A 23380-nucleotide genomic window follows, 5' to 3' on the forward strand; every position below is an offset into this window, starting at 1 on the left:
TGCTGCTGCCGCCGCCGGGCGGGAGGAGGCGGCGGCGGCGGCGGAGGAGGAGGAGGAGGAGGGAGGCGTCTGCGGGCGGCCGGCCCGCCTCGCACCGACGGCGGGCGCGGGGCGGCGGGGGCTGGGCGGGCCTCCCCCCCGCCCGGGCCTCCCCCCCCTGCCCTCCCCGCTGCCCCCCGCGGGCCGCCCGGCGGCACCCGCGGGCGGCGAGAGCGCACACACAGACAGACACACACGCACACCCGCGAACCGCCCCATCCCACGTGGAAAGCCTCCGGGGACCGCGCCAGCGCACCCACCCGCGGCACCGGCGGTCCAGCACCTGCACGGCACCCCAAACACAGGTGTCCCGCGGAGCCGGCGCTTCCTGCAGGTACAGAAAATACCTCACACGCAGAGGGCGGCTGCCCCCGGCGAGCGCATTTGAACCGGTGCTCCCCTTCCTGGAGCGGCCCGCGGAACGGCCGCTTTCCAGCGGAGACAAGCCCGAGCAAAGACCCTCCGCGCCTGCATCCCGCCACAGCCCAGGTACAGACGAACCCGCGCCAGCCTTGCTCGCGTTCCTTCAAAAATACAGCACCACCCTTCTCGCCCAGTAATCGCGCCCCGCCGCGGCGCGTGAAGTCCCCCTCCGAAGGCCGTGCCAGAACCCCCACATCACACACCACCAGCCCCGGCCCACCTCCTTTCCCAGCCAGGGATTTCTCACAGCTGTCCTCCCTTTGGCAGGTAAAAGCGGCCCAGCCGTCATTCGCTGGAATTAGAATCTCCTAAATGCTGTTTGACCTTTCAGGGTGCAAGCGAAAGCGGGCTGTATTCTTTTCCACCCCTCCCTCCCATCGCCATTTCGCTGCCCTTTCTCTTCTGTTTTGTTCCGCGAGAAATACCAAGCTACTGCTAGTTGTAAGGGTGGTTTATACACATTAGTAAATCTTCGGAGTGAAACTTTCCCTCAGTCTTCGTCTTTGTTTCCTTAATGGTAGCTATAAATTACCACTTTCCTTTCGCGCTGGAGCATCAGGCTTCATTGCTTTTGAAATGATCAAAGTTATTCTCTTTCAAAATCCAATGAGAAACAACCCATTGTATCTCCTGGACGGCTTCAGTCTTAGTCAAGCTCTTCTATAAATGCATAAAGCTGCTCATTAAACACTCCAAGGATTCTCCAGCCCCGCACCGTACCCCAAGCCTCCCCTTACCAACAGAAAGTAATAAATGAATGAAGACTTTCCCAACAGTTTCCACGATCTCATGAATAAACACTCATACTTACGATGGGAATTCGCACATCCACACACCTCTCATCTGGGGATATCGGTCGAGGTGTCTCTACAAACAATTCTCCCAAATGCATGTGACTACCAGCTACCTCATAGAAAAGCTGTGACGTATTTCAGGCGCTTTCCAGTCAAGGTTCCTCAAGGAACTTGACCAGTATTAATTTACTTAAAATTCATCACAAGATTTGACAAAAGACACACAATCTACATATGAAGAGCGTAGCAGAAAAAACAGTAAGAGACATTGAAGAGAAGAGCCATATACCCAAACAACTAAAGCTTCCATACACCCAAACTCCTAAAGCTTTCTGAGACACAGTAAAAGCAAAGCATCCTATTTACTTCTGTAAACTAAAATATAAAGTGACACATAAATATCCGGCGTGCCTGTGTTGGCTCAAAAGATCTCAATGCAGCTTGGAAAACAAACAGCAAGAATATTAAATCTGTCTTGGTTAATGAAACCATTTCTTATACATAAATCTCAAAGTGCTTTGTGAAGGATCCTCGCTATTATTTCACATATAATACTCACTTGTTTATGATGAAGAATTGCCATTAAAATATCTCTTTATAGAAAGGCACAAAAGAGACAGAAGCTCAGACCTCAACTCAGATGTCTTTCTGTAGCCTTTTTAACTATTTCTATTCAACTACAGAGTCACAGTGACAGCTGACCATGCTGGGCATGAAGATCTTTCCTAGGAGAGAGAAGTTAGAAAAATTCTTAAGACTCAACTTCAGCAAGAAGTTAAGTATGATGAAAGAAAAACAAATGTACCAGGGGCAGTTCAACAGGAATAGACCTCAAATAGCCCACTGTTAGGCTTTTTATTCAGCAATTAAAAATAAATCACAAAGTTTTAGGGAGGAAAATAGCTACTGGTACGTATCTGCAAAAAGTGTATGCAAACAGGACATTTTCACACATTACGCATACTGATCCTAAAACCAAGGGCAAAGTTTTTGCTCGTCTAGATACTATACAGCATTTTAGTCTTGAACTAAATTTTCTCAGTGTTGCATGGACCAGAGTCCCATTCAGTTACGTTTCACAAACGCTTTGGGGAGAGAGAGGTTTAGGTGCTTTATGTTTGGAGAAAGGCTGCACATCAGAAAACTTGTCTGCTCTTTCCGAATCGTACCAATGTGCACGCTACCTTATAATCTTGCAACACCTAGAACTTCTTCCTGCTAACACTGTTGGATCTCTTTGGACTGCCAGAAGCACAACACTGCTACGAACACTTGTCTGCTGCTCCAAAGGAACTCTTCCATACAGATAAGATCCCCCAATTCCCCCCTGCCCTCCACTTCAAGTATCACTTGAAGTTGCCTCACATTGAGAGATTGTGGCTAAGCTGCCACAGAGCAGCTGGATGTAAAAACTGCTCCAGAAATTCTGCACCTGATCTCCCGAGTTGAATACTTCTGTCTGAAAATTTGGGATAAAAACTGCTTTATGCCTTATAATCCTCCTTAAATTTTGTTATTTAATGATAAGCAAACTTTATCTGAAGACATCCTGATTGCCATTTCATTTGTACTTCGATGTAGTGAGAAGTAGTGGGTCTGCTGGGCTGAGCAGCAGCGCATCATACTGAGCCAAAATTTAACATGACTGAGTGAGCATAATGAGTGCTTGTGCCAGAAGCTGAAAACAACACAGGGCAGGGTGGGGGTGGGATGCTGGAACAAAAAAGGGAAAGGGGCAGAAAGACAAGTGAGGATATACTTTCAAATATGTCATTATTCCAAAGCTTTTCACACACGTAATTTCTCAGAGTTGTGGTTTCAAGTCTTACTCATCTCTGTATGTATACGGGGTTTTGAACAATTGTTTTCCTTTGAAATGAATCACTCAAACTTTTGCACTTACACTTTCCATCTTAGTATCCAAGGGCTTTCCGAGCTACCAAACAGGTTGTCGAGTTCTACATAAAATAACACATCTTCAGTAATCACCATTCGTTTTTTGCAATTTAACAGTGTCTTTCCTTGGAAGCAGGACCTGCATGTGGCTTATCTCAAATAGAGAGGAAATCTGGGGTTCCTCTGGTCACAAAGAGTCTAAAGGACTCTCTCATGTAATTTATACTCCTTGTCTAAGTCTTTTTATGCCACTGGTAGAAAAACCTCCTTGAAACAAACATCAGATCCACCAGTGATATTTTAAATGTTGCAGAATCTGCATCTTAAATTGCCACTGTCACTGAAATGAAGAACAGTTCCTGTTTATTGCAGGACTGAATATGCTATGTTCTATTAATGAATATGCATCTTTGAGTTCATAGGGGGAAAAAAAGGAGACATTTTGCTATGTGAAAGAACTTTTAGGCAAAGATCTGCTTAGTGCAGCTCTTTGACATTTGTATTTCTTTGTGAGAACTTTCCAAGTCATCACTACAACAAATCATAAAATTTCTAGACCCTTGTGTTTAGAGCAGTTAGTCAACAATCACTGCCTAGCACTCAAACTCTCCTCTCCAACAGACGTTAATAAGCATCGCCTTCTATAAAACCACCTCAGACCTGACATTTGGAAAAGTGCTGTGAACCCAGCAGCTGCACAACACACTTTGCTGACCATGGCCCCCGTTCTTTTTGTTCCTTCCCCTTGCAGGACGTCTGAAAGATTCAGAGCCACCTGTGATGAGGTGAATGTGTTTCTGAAGCTGCACTTACCTCACAGCTCCATCCAGGCCTGCCCCACGGCCATCCCCACAGTGCCCTGCAGAGGAATTAGAAGCGGCAGGTCTAATAAGCCTAGGGAATTGAGAGAGCCTGTTTCCGAGAGAGAGAGGCAGGTCTGGCATCTCACACAAGAGCGGAATGCCTGGCAGCAGGTACCGAGTTCATGACTGCACCCCCCCAGACCTGTCCAAGGCTCAGGCCACAAGCACCACCTCATCAGAGCATGGGGCAGGCTGCGTTCACCCTCTCAGCATCTCCCCCAGCGAGCCCGCAGGATGACACCATCCGTTGTTACTAGCGCAGAATCACCGCCAGCTCAGGAAGACTGATGTGGTTCCCGCAAGAGAGATCTTAACACTTTTTAATTTGCTTTGCTTAAAAAACTCTCCACTACAGACCAGGGTGTGTGTGGGGGGAGAAACGAAGAGGTGAGGCAAGCATAGATACCTCCAAGTAATGATCAAACTCCTTCCCTTCTGCATTTTTCCTGATGGTATAAAACATCCAATGATGATCTCATACAGTTTGACACAGAGTGAACCCCACCAACCCCAGAACAGCCATAATTTGAACCACCGTTCCCAGGCTGAGAAAGTTACCTTCTATATTTGTCAGCTTCAACACAGAAATTTGTCAAAGCAGAAGTTTGCTAACATGCAGGTTAGAAGAATAAGCAAGTCTCTCTGGCTATAGCTGACAAAAGAGAGGGCAGCTCCCTAAAACCACAGGAAAAATAGTGCAGCTGAAGGATGAACTCTTTTTTGCAGACACTGGGCTACTAAGGAATGGCAGAAACCATACAACATTGGGAAAGCAGCATTCAGTCTTCTTACCTGTTCCTGTCATTTTACATGGGGAGGAACTGAGTGACTGAGGTTGGAAGGGACCTTTGGAGGTCATCTTGTCCAACCCTACTGCTCAAGCAGGGATGTTCCAAGGAGTGCATTTTGGATGAAGCAGGAGACAAAAGTGAGTAAAACTGACCTGGTCTCCCTGATTCTCGCACAACTGACATATAAAAATTCCAGGACATAGGCAGCAGAAAAGTTACAAAAGCGTAACTACAAATGAGTTGCGCTCACATTTGTTTACTACTCCACTCAAATCTAAAAAACTACATTTAATATGCAGTAAGGCAGGCAGAACCAGTTTCAAGGTGAGATAAGCAGAGCAGTATCTAATGAACCAAGATTATACGGGGCTCCACTATATCAGTATGTACTTCAGATCATTCAAAAAGTGAATGAATGGAGAGGGAAGGAACCATACTTTTGCCTCTGTGCCAGTACAATCACTCCACCCAGTAATTCCTCCTCTGGGACTATCTGTCAAATTAGATCTTACCCTGGGCAAAGACAGAGTAAAAAAAGTAGGAAACAGGCAATATAGGCAATAATGCTAGGGCATGCATGCGTGCCACAGATGTCAGAATCTCAGAGATGGAGGACAGTGCTATTTTCTCACTTAACCTTATATTTGAAGGATCAGATAGTTACATTTCCAGCAATTCCTGCTTCTCCATATGGATCCTCTCACATAAAGAGAAAGGTTGAGTACATGGTACATAGAGGTGACTAACTTTATTTTTCAGAACATAAAATTTGAAGACCTCCACCAAATTTGGTCATTAGGATCAAAAATTGTTCTAAGGTAGGAAAAAAGCTAATATAAATGTCAGCACATACGTGTGTGTGTACTCACAGACACTTTCCAACATCTGCTTAGTCCCCTTGCCTTCCTGTTCTCCCTATTCCACGATTACTGAGTAGGCATCTCTTCCACTGATGGCAGTCTGACCGACAAGAATTGCTTGCGAGAAGGCTACACTGGCGGTGGGAGGGAGGCAAGCATTTAGTTGAACAGATCTGATACAAAACCGTACAAAAATCTCTCCTGAAATCAGACACTAGAATGTCATACATACCTGCAGTCAGGCAAAAAGAAGATGATTAGCCAAATTATAATAAGCAGCTTTTGAAAATAGCACATTAATGCTATTTTTCATGTTAGAAGACAAATTTTATTGCAATTCAGCAAATGAGCTACACCTGTAAAACTGTTTTGTATATCCAATTCACATTTAATGTCCAAGGGATTGAAATGTCACAGGAAAAATAAAACAGGAAAACAGTACCTGGTTTTGTCATTATAATGTAAACTTCAATGCCCGCCCTTAAAAAAAACCAAGCCAGTGATTTCCCCACGTAGTAAAATATATAGTTTATAACGTATTAATGCTTTATCTTAGTTTAACAGCCAATCTCTAGGTATAAAATAATGAACTACAAAGATGTGAAGTACGTGTACAATATCTTCACGTATTTTCAAGTATCCTATAGTATCTTGAACTACAGACAAAAATCATTTGACAATATACAGAAAAAGTTAACTCTGAATAGTTTCACTGCAGAAATCTTAACATATTCATGAATTCAAAACACATCAAAAAGATGGATCATCCAGCTAGTAGATCCCATTTGAACAATTTGAAAAACACGCTTTGTAATGGAAAAAGTTGTGGAATAGTCTTCAGTTCATGAATATGTTTTCAGCTACACAATGTTAGATGGTTAAGTTTACGGCAGGTAAAGGCTTTTTTTTTTGTATAAACTTATCGTCATAGTGTTTCACTACATTTAAATCAAGTCTTTATTAATGTGCATTTTCTTTTTGTATAAAGTATCATTGTATCAACTCTGACAGCATTAATCAAGGAAGCATAAATAATTGATAGGTGACAGCCTGGTTTTTTTTTTTCCCCCCCAAATCAGGTATCAGCCTGTAAATGTGTTTGGCCAATTTAGCGTTATATATTTACTGCATTATGAACTACTTATTTTTTATCATTACATTTCTCTCTACAGAATGCATGTGTGCTGTTAAAAAAACCATTATCTTTTCCCATTAACTGTTACCAAAAAAACCCCAAACAAGAAAACAGCATAGCCACATTAACCTGCACCTACTAAACCTGCTCCCTTATTTTAGAAAAGTAACAGAGGAAAAAAAAAAAAAGGTTACAATTGCAGTATTCTAGAGCTCATTTCTGAACAAAAATTACAATGCTTGTTTTACAAAGGGAGATGGATTTTACAAAGCTCTAGTTAAAAAGATGCTGACTACACCATTTGTTCTTATACAGAGTCATCCAGTTCAGTAGAATGGCATGGAAGGAGCAAATGCTGGATCCTAACATTACTCTGTGGGACTGATGCTAGCTACATCAATGAAAGAAGGAGGTTGGTTTGTGGTAAAAACTGAAGAGTTCTAGGGATTATGACTGCTACTACAGACTGAACTGTTCTTAGATATGCCAACCAAATCTCTTCCCAAAACCCTAGCCCGGGCTACCACATAGCTATATTTAATATCTCAGTCTTCCTTGGTGGCCTCTGGATCCAACAAACCCAACATTTTTTCAGCTGCATTTCAGAATCTTCTACTGGTCCTTCAGTGGAGCAAATCCTTCCAGACTTGGAAGTCCGTAACAAAAAGTGCTTTGAATCCTCACAGGATTAAGCACAGACCCCCTATGAGAGAAGGAAGGGGCTATCAGAAAGCGGTCTTTCCTGTGAAAATAAAGTAGCTGAGGAGCTGGGAAGATGACCTCTGCATCTTCCTTTTGCATCTGGACAGCTAGCACACAGGGTGCTGTCTCTGATGGACAGCATCACCCTCATGTGCTAGCCAAAGAACCCACCTCTTGGGAACCAGCAAACCCCAGCCTGTGTTCAGGTATCGCTAACTGTCATAATGAGGCCAAAAAGATCCACACCAGAGCAAGCCATTAAACCAATCATTACACAAGTTCACCTAGTGTGGCAAGAAGAAAAAAAGAAAATAACCAACCTTAATTCAGGGTTAATTACCTCATGCAAGGTAAAATTAATCCATACTTAATACTATGAGAGATACAGTTTCAACAGGATCGACTAATCTGTTAAGGTCAAAGTAATTAATGCAACCCTCCTTTCTTACGTAGACGTATTCCCTGTGAAATACACAGGCCTAGTAAAGTTGCCTTAAATATAGCTGAAAGCGCTGTAATTTTTTTTTTTTGCTATTATTAATATATAAACAAGCAATTTGGGGCAAGCATATACAGATTATCCCAGCATATTAAGTTGAATACATGAAATTCTTAGAATAAAGTACATCTGTTTTATTTTTGCCCTTCCAAAGCTGGAAAAAAACCAAGAAAACCAAACTTGCACACACAAAATACTTCTGTGAACTGCTTCTGTAAGCTCCAGGCTGTGAAAGAATTCACACCCACCCAGCATGAGGAATGGCTTGGACATTGCCCTTACATCTTCCTAATGCTACTGTGAAATCAAAAAAGAATCTTGCTCTGATAAGTAGTGACAAAGGAACTTTTCAGTTTAATAATGAAATAAATAGGACAAAAGTAAAAATAGTCAAAAATTTAATACATGTGCTATACTTATAAATTATGGAAATAAAACTATCACAAGATGTGACTATGCTGTAGGTAAAGAAAAGGTGCTACAACATTGTATGAAGCAAAAAACTTGGACTCTGCTTCTCAAGAGAGACAATACTGAGATAAGTTTATACAGTGGAGACCTCTTAAATACATAGCCCTGAACTTCTGTACAGTAATTTGTGATGCTGATAAATCAGCCTGTTCTTAAGTCACATATTCATTTCAAAGATATTTTTAATCAGAGGAGTCAAATGAACGGAGATGCTTTTAGGCATTTGCCAAGTTCCAGATCTCCAATAAATTAAGCTTTCAAAATGTTTGTGTTTTACTATAGAAGTGGACTAAAGCTTTCTCTGCTAAAAACAAAAGTATCCCAAATGAAGCAGACTGTGACAACTGGACCCAAGACATATTCATTCAAAAGGAAAAAAAGAAACCTTACCACTCACTGTCTTTTCAGAAAAATTAAGAAGTCCTTATATTTGTTAGTAAGGTATACCATTATTATTTTGTGAGGGCATAAACATCTTTATTTAGTCATCTGGCATTTGGGGAACTCATGCCCCTCTTTATTAGCAGTTAAGAGAATTACCAGCAGCAACCATATACCAAACTTCAAAAGGCTGGTTCAAGTGGAAACATTTTTGTGTTGTGAACAATTATTCCAGGTTTTTCATTTAAGTGGGCTGCACTGTAAATTCTGAATTGCAACATAATATAGCCAGTTGTATCATAAAAGATTAGATTTTTTTTTAAAGACAAACTTACAAAACATAACAATAGGTTAAATAAATAAAAAACATCAGTTAAAAAACACACTTAATTTCTTCTGTGCAATTACGTACCAATATGAAAAATATTACTTTGATCTCTGCACATTTCATGGTTCAGTCTTCCTGGATTTCACTAAAAATAATACTGACAACAAAAATAAAGGAAAAAATGATTTGTTGACAAATCAGTGCTTTGGAGATATTAAAAAAAAAAAGCACACATCAGATTCGTAGTTCCCTTGCAGCAAAACATGACCCAATACGTTAAAAATCAAACATCGGTAATAATGTTAATATATAAAATATTAGTTTAAAAACTATAGAATGACCTTCTCAGCAGAAATGGAGTGTATACATTGGGGTCTATGACATACAGCATATCTGAAGGCAAGTTTACAGAATGCTGAAAGGCTCACTGCACATTTTCTATGGCAAGGAAATACTGCAGCTTTAAAATAAGCTGCACAATACTCATCTCTATCTCTTTCACATGAAAGTGTGTAAAAAGCAAATCGGCAAATAAACTCTAAAATAGATTTATACCAAAATCCTCTTTTTTACATTGAGTTTACAGCTTCTATCCATTTGCCTGTACTGTTTTTGGAGTTTCCTTCAAGAAAAGTCAAAGTTGCATTTTAGGGCCATGAACGAGTTCACGATACAATGTACTGGCAGACAGAACTTTTGCATACTAACAAGCTTCACTCCTTGTTGCTTTTTTCTTTTTTTTTAAAGACAGTTTCTCCTGTGGGACAAGAGGTCAAATATCGATTCCTTTGACAAGAGATGCCTCCAGCGTAATGTTGAACTCCTGCAAGGTCTGCAGCACTCGAATCAAAGAGTTCACAAGAGTATGATCCTTAATCAGTGCTATGTCTTCATACATCTGTGCTGTAATTGGGCAGTCTGCAAGCAGGGCGATCCAGTGATGCAAAAGGTGGTCTCTGACAAAGTGGCAATTTGCAATTTGGAAATAAAAATAAAGCCAAGTTAATTTCTCATTTTCACCGACATGATTTTTATTCTTTGCCTTCTAAACAGACCTACCATCTTCTCTGCATATTTTTATAAGACAGGGAAGGGGGACTCACTGTCTGTGGAACTTGTTTAAGAAGGGAGCATTCATGAGAGACACTTTTCCACCCCTCCCATCAGAAGATACGGTTCCTAGGAGGCCTGGAATTCCCAAGCAGGCCCAAAGTCACTAGCCTCCTCATTGCCTTTGTGTCAAGAGGCTTCTAGATAGTCCCAGCTTCCCTCCTACCCATCTCCTACAGTGAGTAGGTGAAGGGTGGGGAATTCACTCAGCCATTAACTGGAGAGGCCTCACCGCTGGATGGTTTTCTGTTTCTGCCTTCTCTCCTTGCTAGCTGTATACAAGAGGGAGGCTATTCACACCAGCCTACTACCTTTTTCTCTTGATTCAGTGGCTCAGCTCTTTGGGATATTCAGTTTTGTGTGTCAGATTTCCCACGCTTCACGTGCCTAAGAGCTCAGTCAGGGCACGGTTCACTTAATCCTTCTTTAGTTACATCAGAGAACTGTGTAAGTAATAGTCAAACTGCATAACCCAGCAGTTGTGTGGCTTTATCTTACTAATACGCAACATCCTTTTCATTTTATTAAAATATCAATAGTAATAACAAAGAAGTTTGTTTATACCTGGCTCCAAGACACACCAGCATCTGAAACTTGCCATCCTTCCCAATGTTTCTAGGGGTGTTGTTGATAGCAGTGATAAAGCGACAGAAATTCCTGGCTCTTGTCTGCCAGTTCTCTTCTGGGACCATCTCATTCTGCTCAAGGGTCTCATAGTAAGTTTGTGCTTTTTCTTAAAAGAATGGTGGGAGATAATGAAGTTTAATGAGTGCATATAGCATTTCTAAAATATCTGAAATATCATTCTCCTGTGCTTGGAATAAAATAATTAGGCACTATGATCATCAAATTTAGATGATTAAACTTAATACCACCTCAGTATAACACTTTCCCTGTAAGCAAGCTTACAAATCCGTAAGGCTATCTGATGCTTATACTGGACTGTTGGCAAATCAGCATGAGTGTCTGTGTCATGGAGGGGACACTTGGAAGCTGAAAGGCCTAGATTCAAAGCTCATCCATTAATTTCCTGAAAGGGTACATTTAGGCCTTGTTTTTTGATGTTTGATTCAGTCCTGTGTTCCCCATGTGTAAAACTGGGATTCCACTTCCTTCCCTCTGAAGAGTGCTAAAGAGGTTCTCCTATCTACTGAATGTTGAGATGCTACAGTAAAATGATAAGGAGAAGAGTGATGTCAAAGCACCTACTCAAAACACAGAAACACTGTTAAAAATAATGCCTTTTCTAAAAGGTATTTGTGTACTCAGTTGATTTATTCAACTCTATGTCAAAGGATCTAGACCACTGTGTGAAAAATGTACGCTTATAACCCCTTTATTACAATGTCCAGTAAGTACCAATAGCACTAGATCCATCGGTTGTACTTTATAAGGCAACTCAACCTCTTAAAAGTGTGATTGCTTTCAGTATGCTCAATTAAGAACAAGGTTACCATATGTCAACTCACCACCTTATTTAAATAATTCTTCCTCACTAAGAAAGTTTGTTTTACACTACTACTGCTAGAAGTCCAGTTACTGTACTAAGTACAGTGTCAACTTTGGCAGAAGACAGATGCTCTTTCTCTCAACAGTATGAGGAGGCAAGAGCTCTTAGGGCAATTCAGCTGCCAGGATGCCTCCAAGAAGTATGCTATTCACACCAGCGGTACAGAACACGGATGGATACAATTCAAAGACACAAACAGGCTCTCGTACGTCTTCCTCCCACTTACCTAAAAAATCCCAAATAAAGACGTTTTTGAAGAGTCTCGGTGATTTAAACCCATGCTGAAACACTTGCTCAAGAGCTGAAACAAGTCCACTTTCTCCACACAGCAAGAGCGTCAGACTGCCTCTCTGCCAAGCACACACAGAAAGCACACACACTTATTGTCTCACTTTGGAAGTCTGGGACACAGAAGTGTCTCATGCATGTATTACTGAAACCGGCTTTTAAATAAATAGATGCCCAAAGTTACAGTCTACTGTCAAACAGTGGCCCCAGACAGGATGGCCCAGCTCTCACAAGTCCTGAGCATTCAAAAATGTGCTGACCTCTCTAAGAACGAGGCTGAAGAAAGCAGTCTCAGGGCCTCATTGTCATCAAATGAAGCCACAAAAAGGCCAAGATAAGACCATGAGCAGGTTTTACCTATAGTGATGACCACTGTAAAGAAAATTAAGAAAATACTTTCCTCTTTTACTAAGTAATAAAGATCACAGGTCCATTGTAGCAGGTGCCTCAGACTGTTTGCTTATCAACACACCAAACATATTTAATGCAATTTTTAAACTTCAGAAAAAAAACATATTCTTCTTTAGAACATGATGGTAAATTCTATTGTGCAAAACCAGCGCACAGCCACTTGAGATTATTGTGTAAATGTGATCATCAACCAGAATTATCCTGTATATGAATTCGCCATGCTATACTGAACTTAGAAAAGATAGGTGCAGAAGGAATGGGAGAACCTATTTGTAAAAAATTAATGACTTTCAAGAGATACCCAAACAGTGCTCTACACCACTCTGGCTCACAAGGGCTAGATTGTTATGGTTTGACAGAGGAATGCTTCTTAAGTTTGTTCCAGGAAATAACTGCTGTGTCAGTTAAGATGATTACATGTATAACACAGAAGTGTACCAGAGTCTTTGAGAGCACTTCTGCTTCACTTGCGGAGGGGGTGGGGGCAGGTGTTTGAGTGTGGGTCTTTTTTGTTTCTTTTGGTGTTTTTTTTTTTTAAAAGCAGCCCATGGGTTTTCATGCTTTAAGTAGCAAAGATAATGCAAATCAAGCATAAAAAAACCCTACTCAGTCCTCAAAGTAGATGTAAAATATCAGTTAATCCAGAACAAACTAAACGGAAGGCAACACTCTTGACAGTGGTACAGGTAGGATCCTTGGCAGAATTTGACAACACAATTTCCAATACCAGAATGTTAACACTGAAATTAACAGAATGCTCCAGTTAGCAGCACAACTGAGGTACTTGAGAATGTACTATTCCAACAGTGTAGTCTCAGCATCTCATTTTTTCTCCACTTAAGAAATTTTCAAACAGATTGCTGTTCATTCAGTTTAGTTATTTCTGTTATATATTCTCCAATGCTTACTAATAAGAGTTTTAAGACAGGAGTGCCACTACACAGACGACAACTCCTCACCTCCTTCTCTGGCTTGTGGAAATGCTTGACAATACCATTGACAGCTTCACCAATAGCTTCTTGTATCTGACCAGTATTTAACTCTGCAAAACACAAAAATATACCCAGTCACTCTGTAACAACTTGAGAAATTGTACCTGTGCATGAGGGATAAGGCATACCACAAAAAAAGAGGAGCACAAACCAGTATAACTTATGCTGTTAGTGAAAAGGTGCTAGACTGTGGGTAATAGAAATCCAGTTCTACTTTTATTTACTGTGGAGGAGGCAGAAATGGAGATGGCTTGGTTTTATATCGAGGTTTACACTGTGGTGTTTCAACACAGCAACAGGTAGGAAGGGTTTTTACATATTATGTGTATTTTCAGACCAGGGCTCAAAGCTAAGAAAAGGAGCTGTGCTTTGATTAGGACCACCAAATCTGGACATCCTGGAAATACTTCCTGTGGTAGTTTCGCTGTAAACACAAGCATGTTTGGGAGCAAAGTAACCACCTGATTTATCAGGAATAAGACAACCCTAGAACAGCAATCTCAATTGAAAACAAAAGTCCATGAATAGAAACCACTAGCAAGCTTTTTCATCCATGAAGAATAGATAGAGACAGGACAGCAAATTTCTACCTTCCTCCATAGCATTCATTCCATAGATGAAGGACAAGAATACAGAAAACACGACTAGGGGAGCTAAGCACTGGACCAGGAGTCTAGAGACATCTTCCTTCCATCCTTGGAGACTTTCAAAACTTGAGTAGTTAGAACAGGTTGCTCAGGATTGTAATTCAGAAGTTAGTTGGACTTTGAGCAGAGGTTTGGGCTAAGTGAGTTTCACAGGTCCTCTCCAAGCTACAGTTCTAAAATACATGAAAACTTGCAGTTCTGTTTGCAAGCAGCTCTTGTCAGACAATGATGCAGAACAGTACAAGACATCCCCTACCACTCACTTGGCTTATTGTTTGGTGATATAGTGACAAATCTTCTGATCATGCTTGGTGACTGCTGCAAAGGAGGGGTTCGGCACTGCCGCTCATCAACCTCAGTGTGTGAAGTCAGCAACTCTCCCACCAGGATCCTCTCTAAGCTGCCATCATCCATTCCCTTTCCAAGCCACCTTCCACAGGGAAACCTAAGAACATAAAGCAGATATGTGATTCATGCCCTTCAACCTAGATTCAGTTCCATGCCAAAGACTTTAAGCAGTTTCATAAAACCCAAATTCTGGTAGTACAGTTATTAGAAATACTTTACTCTAGCAACAAATAACAGTCTTGGGTTTGGCTTTTGCCGGCAGAGGGAGCAAAAGTAAAACAGCTTTTCAGTTCCAAGTTTGTGCTAAATGTCACACCAGATGATCTGCAAACAGCAGCAGATTTTGTCTTGCATCCTACATGTAGCACATGATTTGAGGGCTGCAGAGGAAAAAGATGTAGAAGGGGAAGACCCACTACACACTATAGGTGTGTGGTGAAATACATCTATGCTTTCACTTAATACGTTACATAGTAGGCCAGCCACAAAAAAACCTAACCCCCAAACATATACTTAAATGCCAAAACACCAAAGCACCTATTTAAATTGGGATATTAAATCAGACACTAGAAAGCACATGTGCTCACTTGCTCATTATCACTTTCTATGAACCAGCATTAATATCAGTTTAATCAGCTTAATCAGAAAACTGAACAGCATCCAAAAATAGAATCTTGCCTCTTCATTTAATTACAAACAAACTGGCACAGAGAACTGAATGGACTTATCCACCAATTTGTCACCAACATGAGCCTGACAGTTTCTCTAAACAAAGGACAGGGCATAAAACTATGCTGTAACCAACACAAATAAATTTAATTCTTACTGTAAACCTTATTCCTTTACTTTCACTATGCAAACACAGGTTTCTAACACTCATAAGCCCTTGTGTTCCAGCTTGTGTCCAAAGGTCTCTGTATAACACCTAGAGCACTCAGCCTTAATATAAAATACACCACCCATATTTGGTAAGCAGCATGCTCTAACTTGCTACTTCTTCCTTGGGCTCAAGGCAGATTATTTTTAAGATGTGCAACAGTCAACTCATCTTCTCCACCAGTGTTTTGAGGCTAGACATGAGCATCTGTAAACTGAAATGTCCGTTTAAATTTTAAGAATCACTATTTGTTTAACACCAGAAGCCAAATGATCTTTTTCTATGCCTTCAGGTAGCAGGAACTGTAGACACAAAGTCCCAGAAGATTAGACCTTTCTAATCAAACAAGCCCTACTGTGCCAGCTCCCTGCAGAAATTCTACTTACCTAACATGAAACATCAGGATGATACTTACTTGTAAGTATGCCCTGTTATTTCATTTCTGACCATAACATATTCCACTAGCCACTTGGCATACAGCCCTGAATTATCATGTCCTATTTGCACTGTGGTCAGTTTTCCCAGGTTCTGGCACTGCAAATTAAACAAAGAGTTTGTCAGAGTAAACTGAAAGAGAGCATCATGTTGGAAGAGTAAACTATTAGAGAACATGCTCAGACAGGGAATCAGAAATGTGGTTCTCCTGACTGAAAGACTGATTCTGCGCTTTTTAGGCGTAGATTGCTTTATTTGTTTGCTTTGTTTTGTTAAATACTATTTTGATCAGCAGAAAGAACATCAGTTGAACTAGATTTTTCAAGTAAATTTTAGCCAATGTGCACACACAAAAATCAGAGCAGAATCACTTCTTTGTTTCCAATCGAAGAGGATATGACACCTCCCACCATTACAGCACAAAGTTGTAATACAAAGACAGTCTTGTCCATCCTTGCACTAAGGATTTGTCAGTCATTTTGCTCTGCGTGTTATTAAATATAGATTAAAATTGCTATGTACAAGCACAGGAAGTATTTGCAACTAACCACACAGGCTAAAGATATGAATTGTATGGCAAGATGGTACAGCAAGGGAAAAATTTAGAACTGAACAAACAGAACACCCAAAGCATTTCTTGTATCAAGCAATACAAACCTCAAAAGTCATTTCTAATATATTCCTGGGAATCTGCAGGACTCCTGTTTCACCCAGTTCTCCCGAGATACAGATCCAAGGATTTGCTGTAAACATGGAGCCACCAAGTTTCTTGCTAGGAACAATCAATATATGGTATGGTATCACTGCAAACACAAGAAGAAATAATGCTTCAAAAATGAAGAAGGATAATGATGTAACCTCTTTAATGAGGAGAGGGGGAAATGATAAGTCATAAAATACTGCAGTACCATGAAATGTTAAAACAACATCAGAGCCGCTATTTAATCACGCTAACACTTGCACACTAAGCACTGACTGACAATCAGGAAGTGTACACATAGCAGTCATTAAGAAGCAGAGCTGATAGCAAAACACTGTCAAGTGAAAAAAGAAATATGGAGGTAATAATGCCTTCATATGGGTATAATACTTTTTCATTTACCAGCCTCAAAACATGTCATGAAAATGGTTACTTGTCCCCAGCTTAGAGACAAAGAAGTAAAGACAGAATAGTCATGTATCCAGGACTACATTGTAGTTCAGCATGCAACTCAATGCTCAACTCCTAACTGCCTGCTTTTGTGTGTGTGTGCGTGTGTGCACACTACAAAACTAACACCAATTCCCATTCAATTACTAACCAAAGTCTTTGTTTGCAGGGCTTGCTTGCAGCAGCATTCACTACTATGGCTGAACAAATTCAGTGAAAATACATTCTAATGCTGCAAGTTTCTCTGTACCATGTTGCTCTTAGTTATGCTAACTGTAGGACTTCTTGATTTTAAAAAGAACAAACAACTTTCTTCCCCTTTCACTGGCACCACACACATGCTCAAACACTTTCTGGTCCCCTGGTTTACCAGTGACTAATTCAACATAGCATCACCTGAGTTACAGCCCCTTCTCTGACTCAGGAGGCTCCTGAGGAAATGCATGCGCTCTTCAATTGCCTAGCATCTCACGCACAGCCCCCTATTAACCAAACTTTTATAACAAAATCCAATTATCTGAATGGTCACTGTGTTTCTTGGCAATCTGCCCTTCTTTTATAGTGCATAAATGGATTACAGTTAGGGCTTTTCAGCTGAGGCGTTTAATACATTTCTCCTTCAATGCCTCCTCAGTTGTCAGTGCCCTCAAGAAAGCATTTGGTGGTTGGATTTTCTTAAAAGCTTGATGCTTGTAGCATTTAAGAATTAATTAAAATGTTTCCCTTTTTGTTTTCTGTGCTGATAGTCTTAAAGTAAGTGATAATTTAACTGCATCCAGCAGACCAGATTTTAGCATCGTCCAGAACTTGCCCACAAGACCAAAACCCATTTTGCTCAGGCGTCCACTTGCTCTGTCTTTCATACACACAAATATGGATCATAACATACCATCAAGTCTAGTTCCTACTATGGGGCCAAAAGGGTCCTTTCACACACACACAGAATTTTATAAGCCTTGCTGAAGTCTTTCCTTATTCCACCCTACTAGTGAGGTCCTGTGGCAGCAGGCAGACAAACACGAGAACTCTGTAACACATTTAAGCATCAGCAACAACAGGTTAAAAGTTTCTCTAGGACATCTTAAAAAAAAAAAAAAAAAAAAAAAAGTACTTCAATGTGTTGCAGAGTTCTGATGCAGCCCTCAATGGCATTTCATTGTTATCCCAAACTCAGGGACAGGCATGCGGCAAAGTAGGCTGAGCATGAAAAGAGGGAAGTTTTTTTGTTTTCTTTTTAAATCCTAGCGCGTGTTAATATTCTTACCTCGAAAATGAACAATCCATACTGTTCTTGTTTAGTATGATGCAAACAAGCTCACCACAAAATTTTCTGTTGAGAACTCTCCCCCAACTAAAAGGATTAAAGCTGCGTATTTTACCAAGTTAGAAACAAAAACCTTTAGTGACACAGAGAGAGACACCAGAAAAGATCATAGAAATAGTGATACAGCATACACAGATGGATACCAGGAAGAAAGCAGAACAATTACATTATGGCATGCTGCTCAGAGCTGTTTAGAATTTTGAATAAGGACTTAACCAAATCTGGAAGTCAGAGTTCCAGGGAAAGCAAATACTTACAGATTGTTGTGAAAACATTGGTAAAGCAAAAGTAATCAACAGCATTGAATGACAGGAGATGATATAAGAATTGTTCTTTCTCATCATCACAGCGGAGGAATGCATAACGCTTGTAGAGTTTTCTGACAAAGCAAAACAAATAATCTGTCATAGTAACAAAATGCTTTCAGTGAAATGTTTTCTATTGTGCATATTTATTAGGTAAACTATGAAGAATGAGCAAGCAATTACAAATGACAAGTGATACTGGTAGAGCCAACAGTATTTAATGTGCCAACATATATCGACACTCTGCAAGTCTTAAGTCTCCCAAGTGCATCAGACCAATACTTCACACTATTTGCCACCCCTCGAAAGCAAGGTTTGGGGTGGTCTAAGGGTCTTCCCCCACCCAAGAACACCTCAAAAGATGGAAAAAAGGAATTTTGTACTTTCTTGGAAAAAAAATCTGACTTCTTTTGGCCATCCATGTAAAATGACAGAACTGAAGAGAGTCCTCGTAAGATACTCCTGAGCAGATGGTGCCGTGGGAGAGTCCTCCAGCACGTGACATGAGACAGTTAGAAGACTGTTTTCAAAGGACACTAGGGCAAACACTGGGACTATCTGCTTGTATTAGGTTATAGGGGATAACCCAGGGCCTACAACAACCCACACATTAAGCTAGGGAATAGCTTCACTGCTGACAGTGCACAGCTCCTGACATAACCAAAGCCATAAGCATGCAAAGGTGGTCTAAAGTCCTACTGTTCCCTTTTACTGGGTTGCAAACTGTTTACTAGGACTGCAACACTGCACAGAACTGCAACTTCTTTTAAGTGAAAATATCAAAAGATGTAGCTCAGTAGCCTTCTCTCACCAGTGGAGACACTAACGCCTATGCAGAATAATGCACTGCAAATGGAAACAATCTTATATAATTATTTAAATTACTCAAACACATAGAAAATTTAACACCACAAGACCTGCAACTGAGAAACCTTGAAGAGAATTTATAACCTCTACCTTTCCAAGTGCAAATTTTGACTGGAAAATACTCTTAAAGTTACTCACTTGTACATAGCAATCACTGCTATTTTTGTTAATTATGCAACCAATAAATAATACCAGTGTTGGTGAACAATCGTAAAAGAAGAGCATGCCGAGATGCATCAAAATCCAACTGACACTAGAGGAACATTCAAAATGTCATGAATGCATGAATTAGGTGTTAGAAATGCTGACACAGCCATGGATAGGTTGTTCCTGCCAGGAGGGCATCCTGACAACTCCCCTCAATCTCAGATACCAGTTACAAAAAAGTCAGCAATAACTTACCAAGCCAGAAATTTGCAAAACAGATCAATGATGATTAACACACGCACATATTCTCACTTACATAACAAACATCACACTAGAGACTGATGGGAAATGCTCAATGGAAATAAAGATTCTGAGCCTCAAATCAACATAACCTGCCTGTAGCCACAAGAGTAGCAAACCCACAAAGGTCTCAGGGGTGACTGTGTCCGCGTTTCATTTGAACTATCTGAACCACATGTTGAGACACCCCGTCCACAAAGGTATGTGCTGTCCTGCCTTTTCAAAGTGTAAGATTTCTCAGTTTACTTGTGCATGTAAAGGTCTCAGGGGAGTGAAGCTATGTGATTTCTTTCTGTTCCCTAACTCTACTCACTTTGCAGACTAGAAAGAAGCCAAACTTGTTTCAGTTTTCATATATATATATTTTTTTTTTTTTAGCAAATGCAAAGTGAAGAGAATGGGTTAATTAAAATATCTAACAGTTACTTCAAAAAAGAACAACACACAATCATGTTAATTGTAAAATGGCGGAAGTTGCACAATTACTTTTAGTACGTCACTGAACTTGGCACTGCTTCCTCTAAAAGCAAAATGGAGCACACTTTAAATCCATGCTGCCTAGAACACCCTTCTTTAAGTAGGATACCTAAATATACAGCACAAAGCACACAGGATTACAAAGAGTTGATGTCACTCCTATGCAAGTTGCTCCTCTGCTTCATTTTAAACATATTTTTGCTGCTGACTCACTCTGCTCTAGAGAACCAGAATCTGTCTGATAGATGAGCAGTGCATTGGTCAATGTTAAGAGAGATGGGTTTTTTCTTCTTTTTGAGAGCGAGGCAGGTGGGGCACGTGGAGTGTGGTGGTGTGTGGAAAGTCCTCTCACAGCACATGTTCTGCACAGGACAAGCACTGCTAAATTTAACCTGATCTGGACTGTTGACTTCACTGGAGTGGCTTAACCTTAATTTAGAGATACAGGTAGATTTATTAGCTATCCTCACTCTGTCCTTCAGCTTTTCCTTGCTCGCTGTTGGAAGGCCACAGCTTCATCAAAGTCCAACATAATTCAACACAAGGCAAATCTCAAGTAATTAGCAGTTGGGGCTCAGGGGGATTGGGGGAGGGCAGACATTTCTTGGAAGGTGGTGCGAGTGGGAGGAGAGGAAAGGAAGAGTAGCCAGCATAGGTTAAGCTGTCTCCAAAAAGAAAGTCTTCAACTAAAGCTAATGACAATTACTAGGGCTCATACAGCAGAACCTTTAATTTCCACACAGTAAACACTATATCCAATCTTATCAGCAATACATTTTTTTCTGCACAGATTATACTAAACAAACCTCAAACTGTTACTCCTAAAACAATTAGTATTAAATACAGCCTGTACTCTGATTTGTGCAACTATTTACAAAAGAATTATTTATGTTTATGAAGATAATACAACATGCATGTGCTCTGGACATCATCAAGTAAGTCCTGCTGCTGAGCCTTTCTCCTTTTGCCCTTAAAGATGCGTACTTACAGGAAGCACTAGCACAGAGTACTTCTGACAGAGTTTAAGTGAGCAGTATTTGGAACTCTCTACAGGTTCAAGTCTTCAGTTTTCACTCACACCCCCCTCATACTTTATATACTTCTCCCATTTTCTTCCTATAGTACAATTACTCTTTAAATAGTGTTTTGGGTCTCAACGGTTGGGTCTTTTCATAATTTTTTTATGACTTCATATACAAGGAATTTAAAGTCGTGTATATCGAAATGTTTAGGAGACATAATAAAGACAAGAAATGGATCATAATAGCAGATATTTGACTATTAGGAAAGCAATTCACCTTACACTCTTAAGCAGGCTGTAAATGCAAAACCTTTATGGTGTAGGAGAGGACAAACCAAGCTGAGACACTGTCAGTTTGATCTAGAGATGTGGACAATCATGCCCTGAAAGATTTAGATGGAAGATTTCGAAAGATTACCAGATCTTATCTTGAGATTACTGCCCCAAAATGAGATGCAAGAACTGATCATCACAGCCTTTCTAGTCACCTTCAAGGTACTGCACGTACACCATTCATCTGCTCTCTTAAAATCAACTTCTGGTGTGGTTTATCTACATTATTTTACATAGCACTAAAAGGAGTTACAAGAATGTCTCAAGTTTGGAGACGGAAGTGAGAAGCTAAGGAACAGTCACTCTGAGTCACAGTAAACAGAACCACAGAAGCACATCTGGATATGCCTTTACACTCTTCATATCGTGCCAGAACTGCAACCAGGACCTAAGCTGCACTTTGCCAAGCATTCCAAAACCACACAAACAATCCAAGGAAAACAAAATATCCCACAGTTACAGAAAGGGGGGCAGGATAAAAAGCTTGAGTCAGCAAAGTAGTGGTGTTTGGACCTGTGCCCTGTTTCATTTAATACCTAACAATTTTTGAAGATTTCACCTCAAAGTTGCAGACAGGCTACACTCACAGAACTAATTCTGTACCTGAAGAACCCCAGCATTGAATCATAATTCCCAAATGGCTCACACACAGGTATAGAGACACACTTGGAAGGCTAGTTTTTTCTATTCCTTTTGCACACTGCTAAGCAGATGGAAGAATAGGCACTTTGGGGTTTTTGAAGTCAAACAACTATACAGCTTTAATTTTGTAAAAGCTTTGCCTAAGATAAGCCATCTTACTTTGTGAGTTCATGATCTGAAAGCAGCTGTTTTAGATGCCTAGAGAGCAACTTCTTTTCCATGGAGAGACGAACCCAAGCTCTGGCCTTGCCAACATCTGTTTTGATCTCACTAATGTTCTGGATATGCCTGGAGAAAAAAGAAAAAAGAAAAAAAAAAAAAAAGACACTGCCCAGTATTTTCAAAGTGTGACAGTTCTTTTGAACCAAGCTAGGCTGAAGAAGAAATTTTGCCAAGAATGCAAAATATCAGACAAACTACTGGAAAAAGAGACATGTTCACCTTAATATTCAGCACTATCTAAATGCCTTGCATATCTAGCTCAAAAAGAATAAGAGCCTGAAAAGGAAATATCTGCAATGCAGTGCCCTATTTACAAAATTCTAAACCAGGCCCATTGCCTGACATGATTTAAGAATCATTCTGGACCTTATCACTGCAACAATTATGGCTGAGTGCTTTGGAAAATTAAATACTGTCTCTGCATGCTCAGTAGTAGCTTTTCTTGCATACAAGACACAAATGGTATATTTTAAAATATATTTTAAAATATTTCAAGCATGTCCCTTGAAAATCCTCAATTCACTCCTCCCTACTGAAAAAATTAGATGTTGGTAAGGAAAAAGGAAAGAAAAATCCTTTCAAAATTAATTTAGAAGTTCTGTATATTGTTTTTTGATGTACTGAAAAGAAGGCATTGAGCAGAAGTTATAGTTTTATTCACACTACAGTACTCAATGTTAAATAAACCCATTCTTTAGATTAAACAAGTTCTTTAAACTGCTTTCTTCACTGAGAAGCAAGGATGAGCTCAGAGCTACGCAACCAACTTGGCAATGACAGGGAAAACACACA

At 40.3% G+C, this 23380-nt stretch overlaps 1 protein-coding gene across 6 annotated transcripts in view; it reads right to left on the reverse strand.

Moving 5' to 3' along the window:
- Positions 1–8333: 8333 nt before the first annotated feature.
- Positions 8334–23380, reverse strand: part of DENND5A (DENN domain containing 5A) — a 70079-nt gene continuing 55032 nt past the window's right edge. For all 6 annotated transcript variants that reach the window (XM_069803812.1, XM_069803811.1, XM_069803814.1 and 3 more), the window contains 9 exons: positions 22526–22654; positions 18532–18653; positions 16458–16603; positions 15781–15899; positions 14404–14585; positions 13461–13543; positions 12029–12152; positions 10857–11025; positions 8334–10138 (listed from right to left, as the gene is read on the reverse strand). In XM_069803812.1, the coding sequence (XP_069659913.1) occupies positions 9955–10138; positions 10857–11025; positions 12029–12152; positions 13461–13543; positions 14404–14585; positions 15781–15899; positions 16458–16603; positions 18532–18653; positions 22526–22654 (1258 nt within the window). In that variant the 3' untranslated portion in view covers positions 8334–9954. The remainder of the gene's footprint in view (positions 10139–10856; positions 11026–12028; positions 12153–13460; positions 13544–14403; positions 14586–15780; positions 15900–16457; positions 16604–18531; positions 18654–22525; positions 22655–23380) is intronic.

Source organism: Haliaeetus albicilla, chromosome 16, assembly GCF_947461875.1.
Source record: "Haliaeetus albicilla chromosome 16, bHalAlb1.1, whole genome shotgun sequence".
NCBI classification, from domain to species: domain Eukaryota; kingdom Metazoa; phylum Chordata; class Aves; order Accipitriformes; family Accipitridae; genus Haliaeetus; species Haliaeetus albicilla.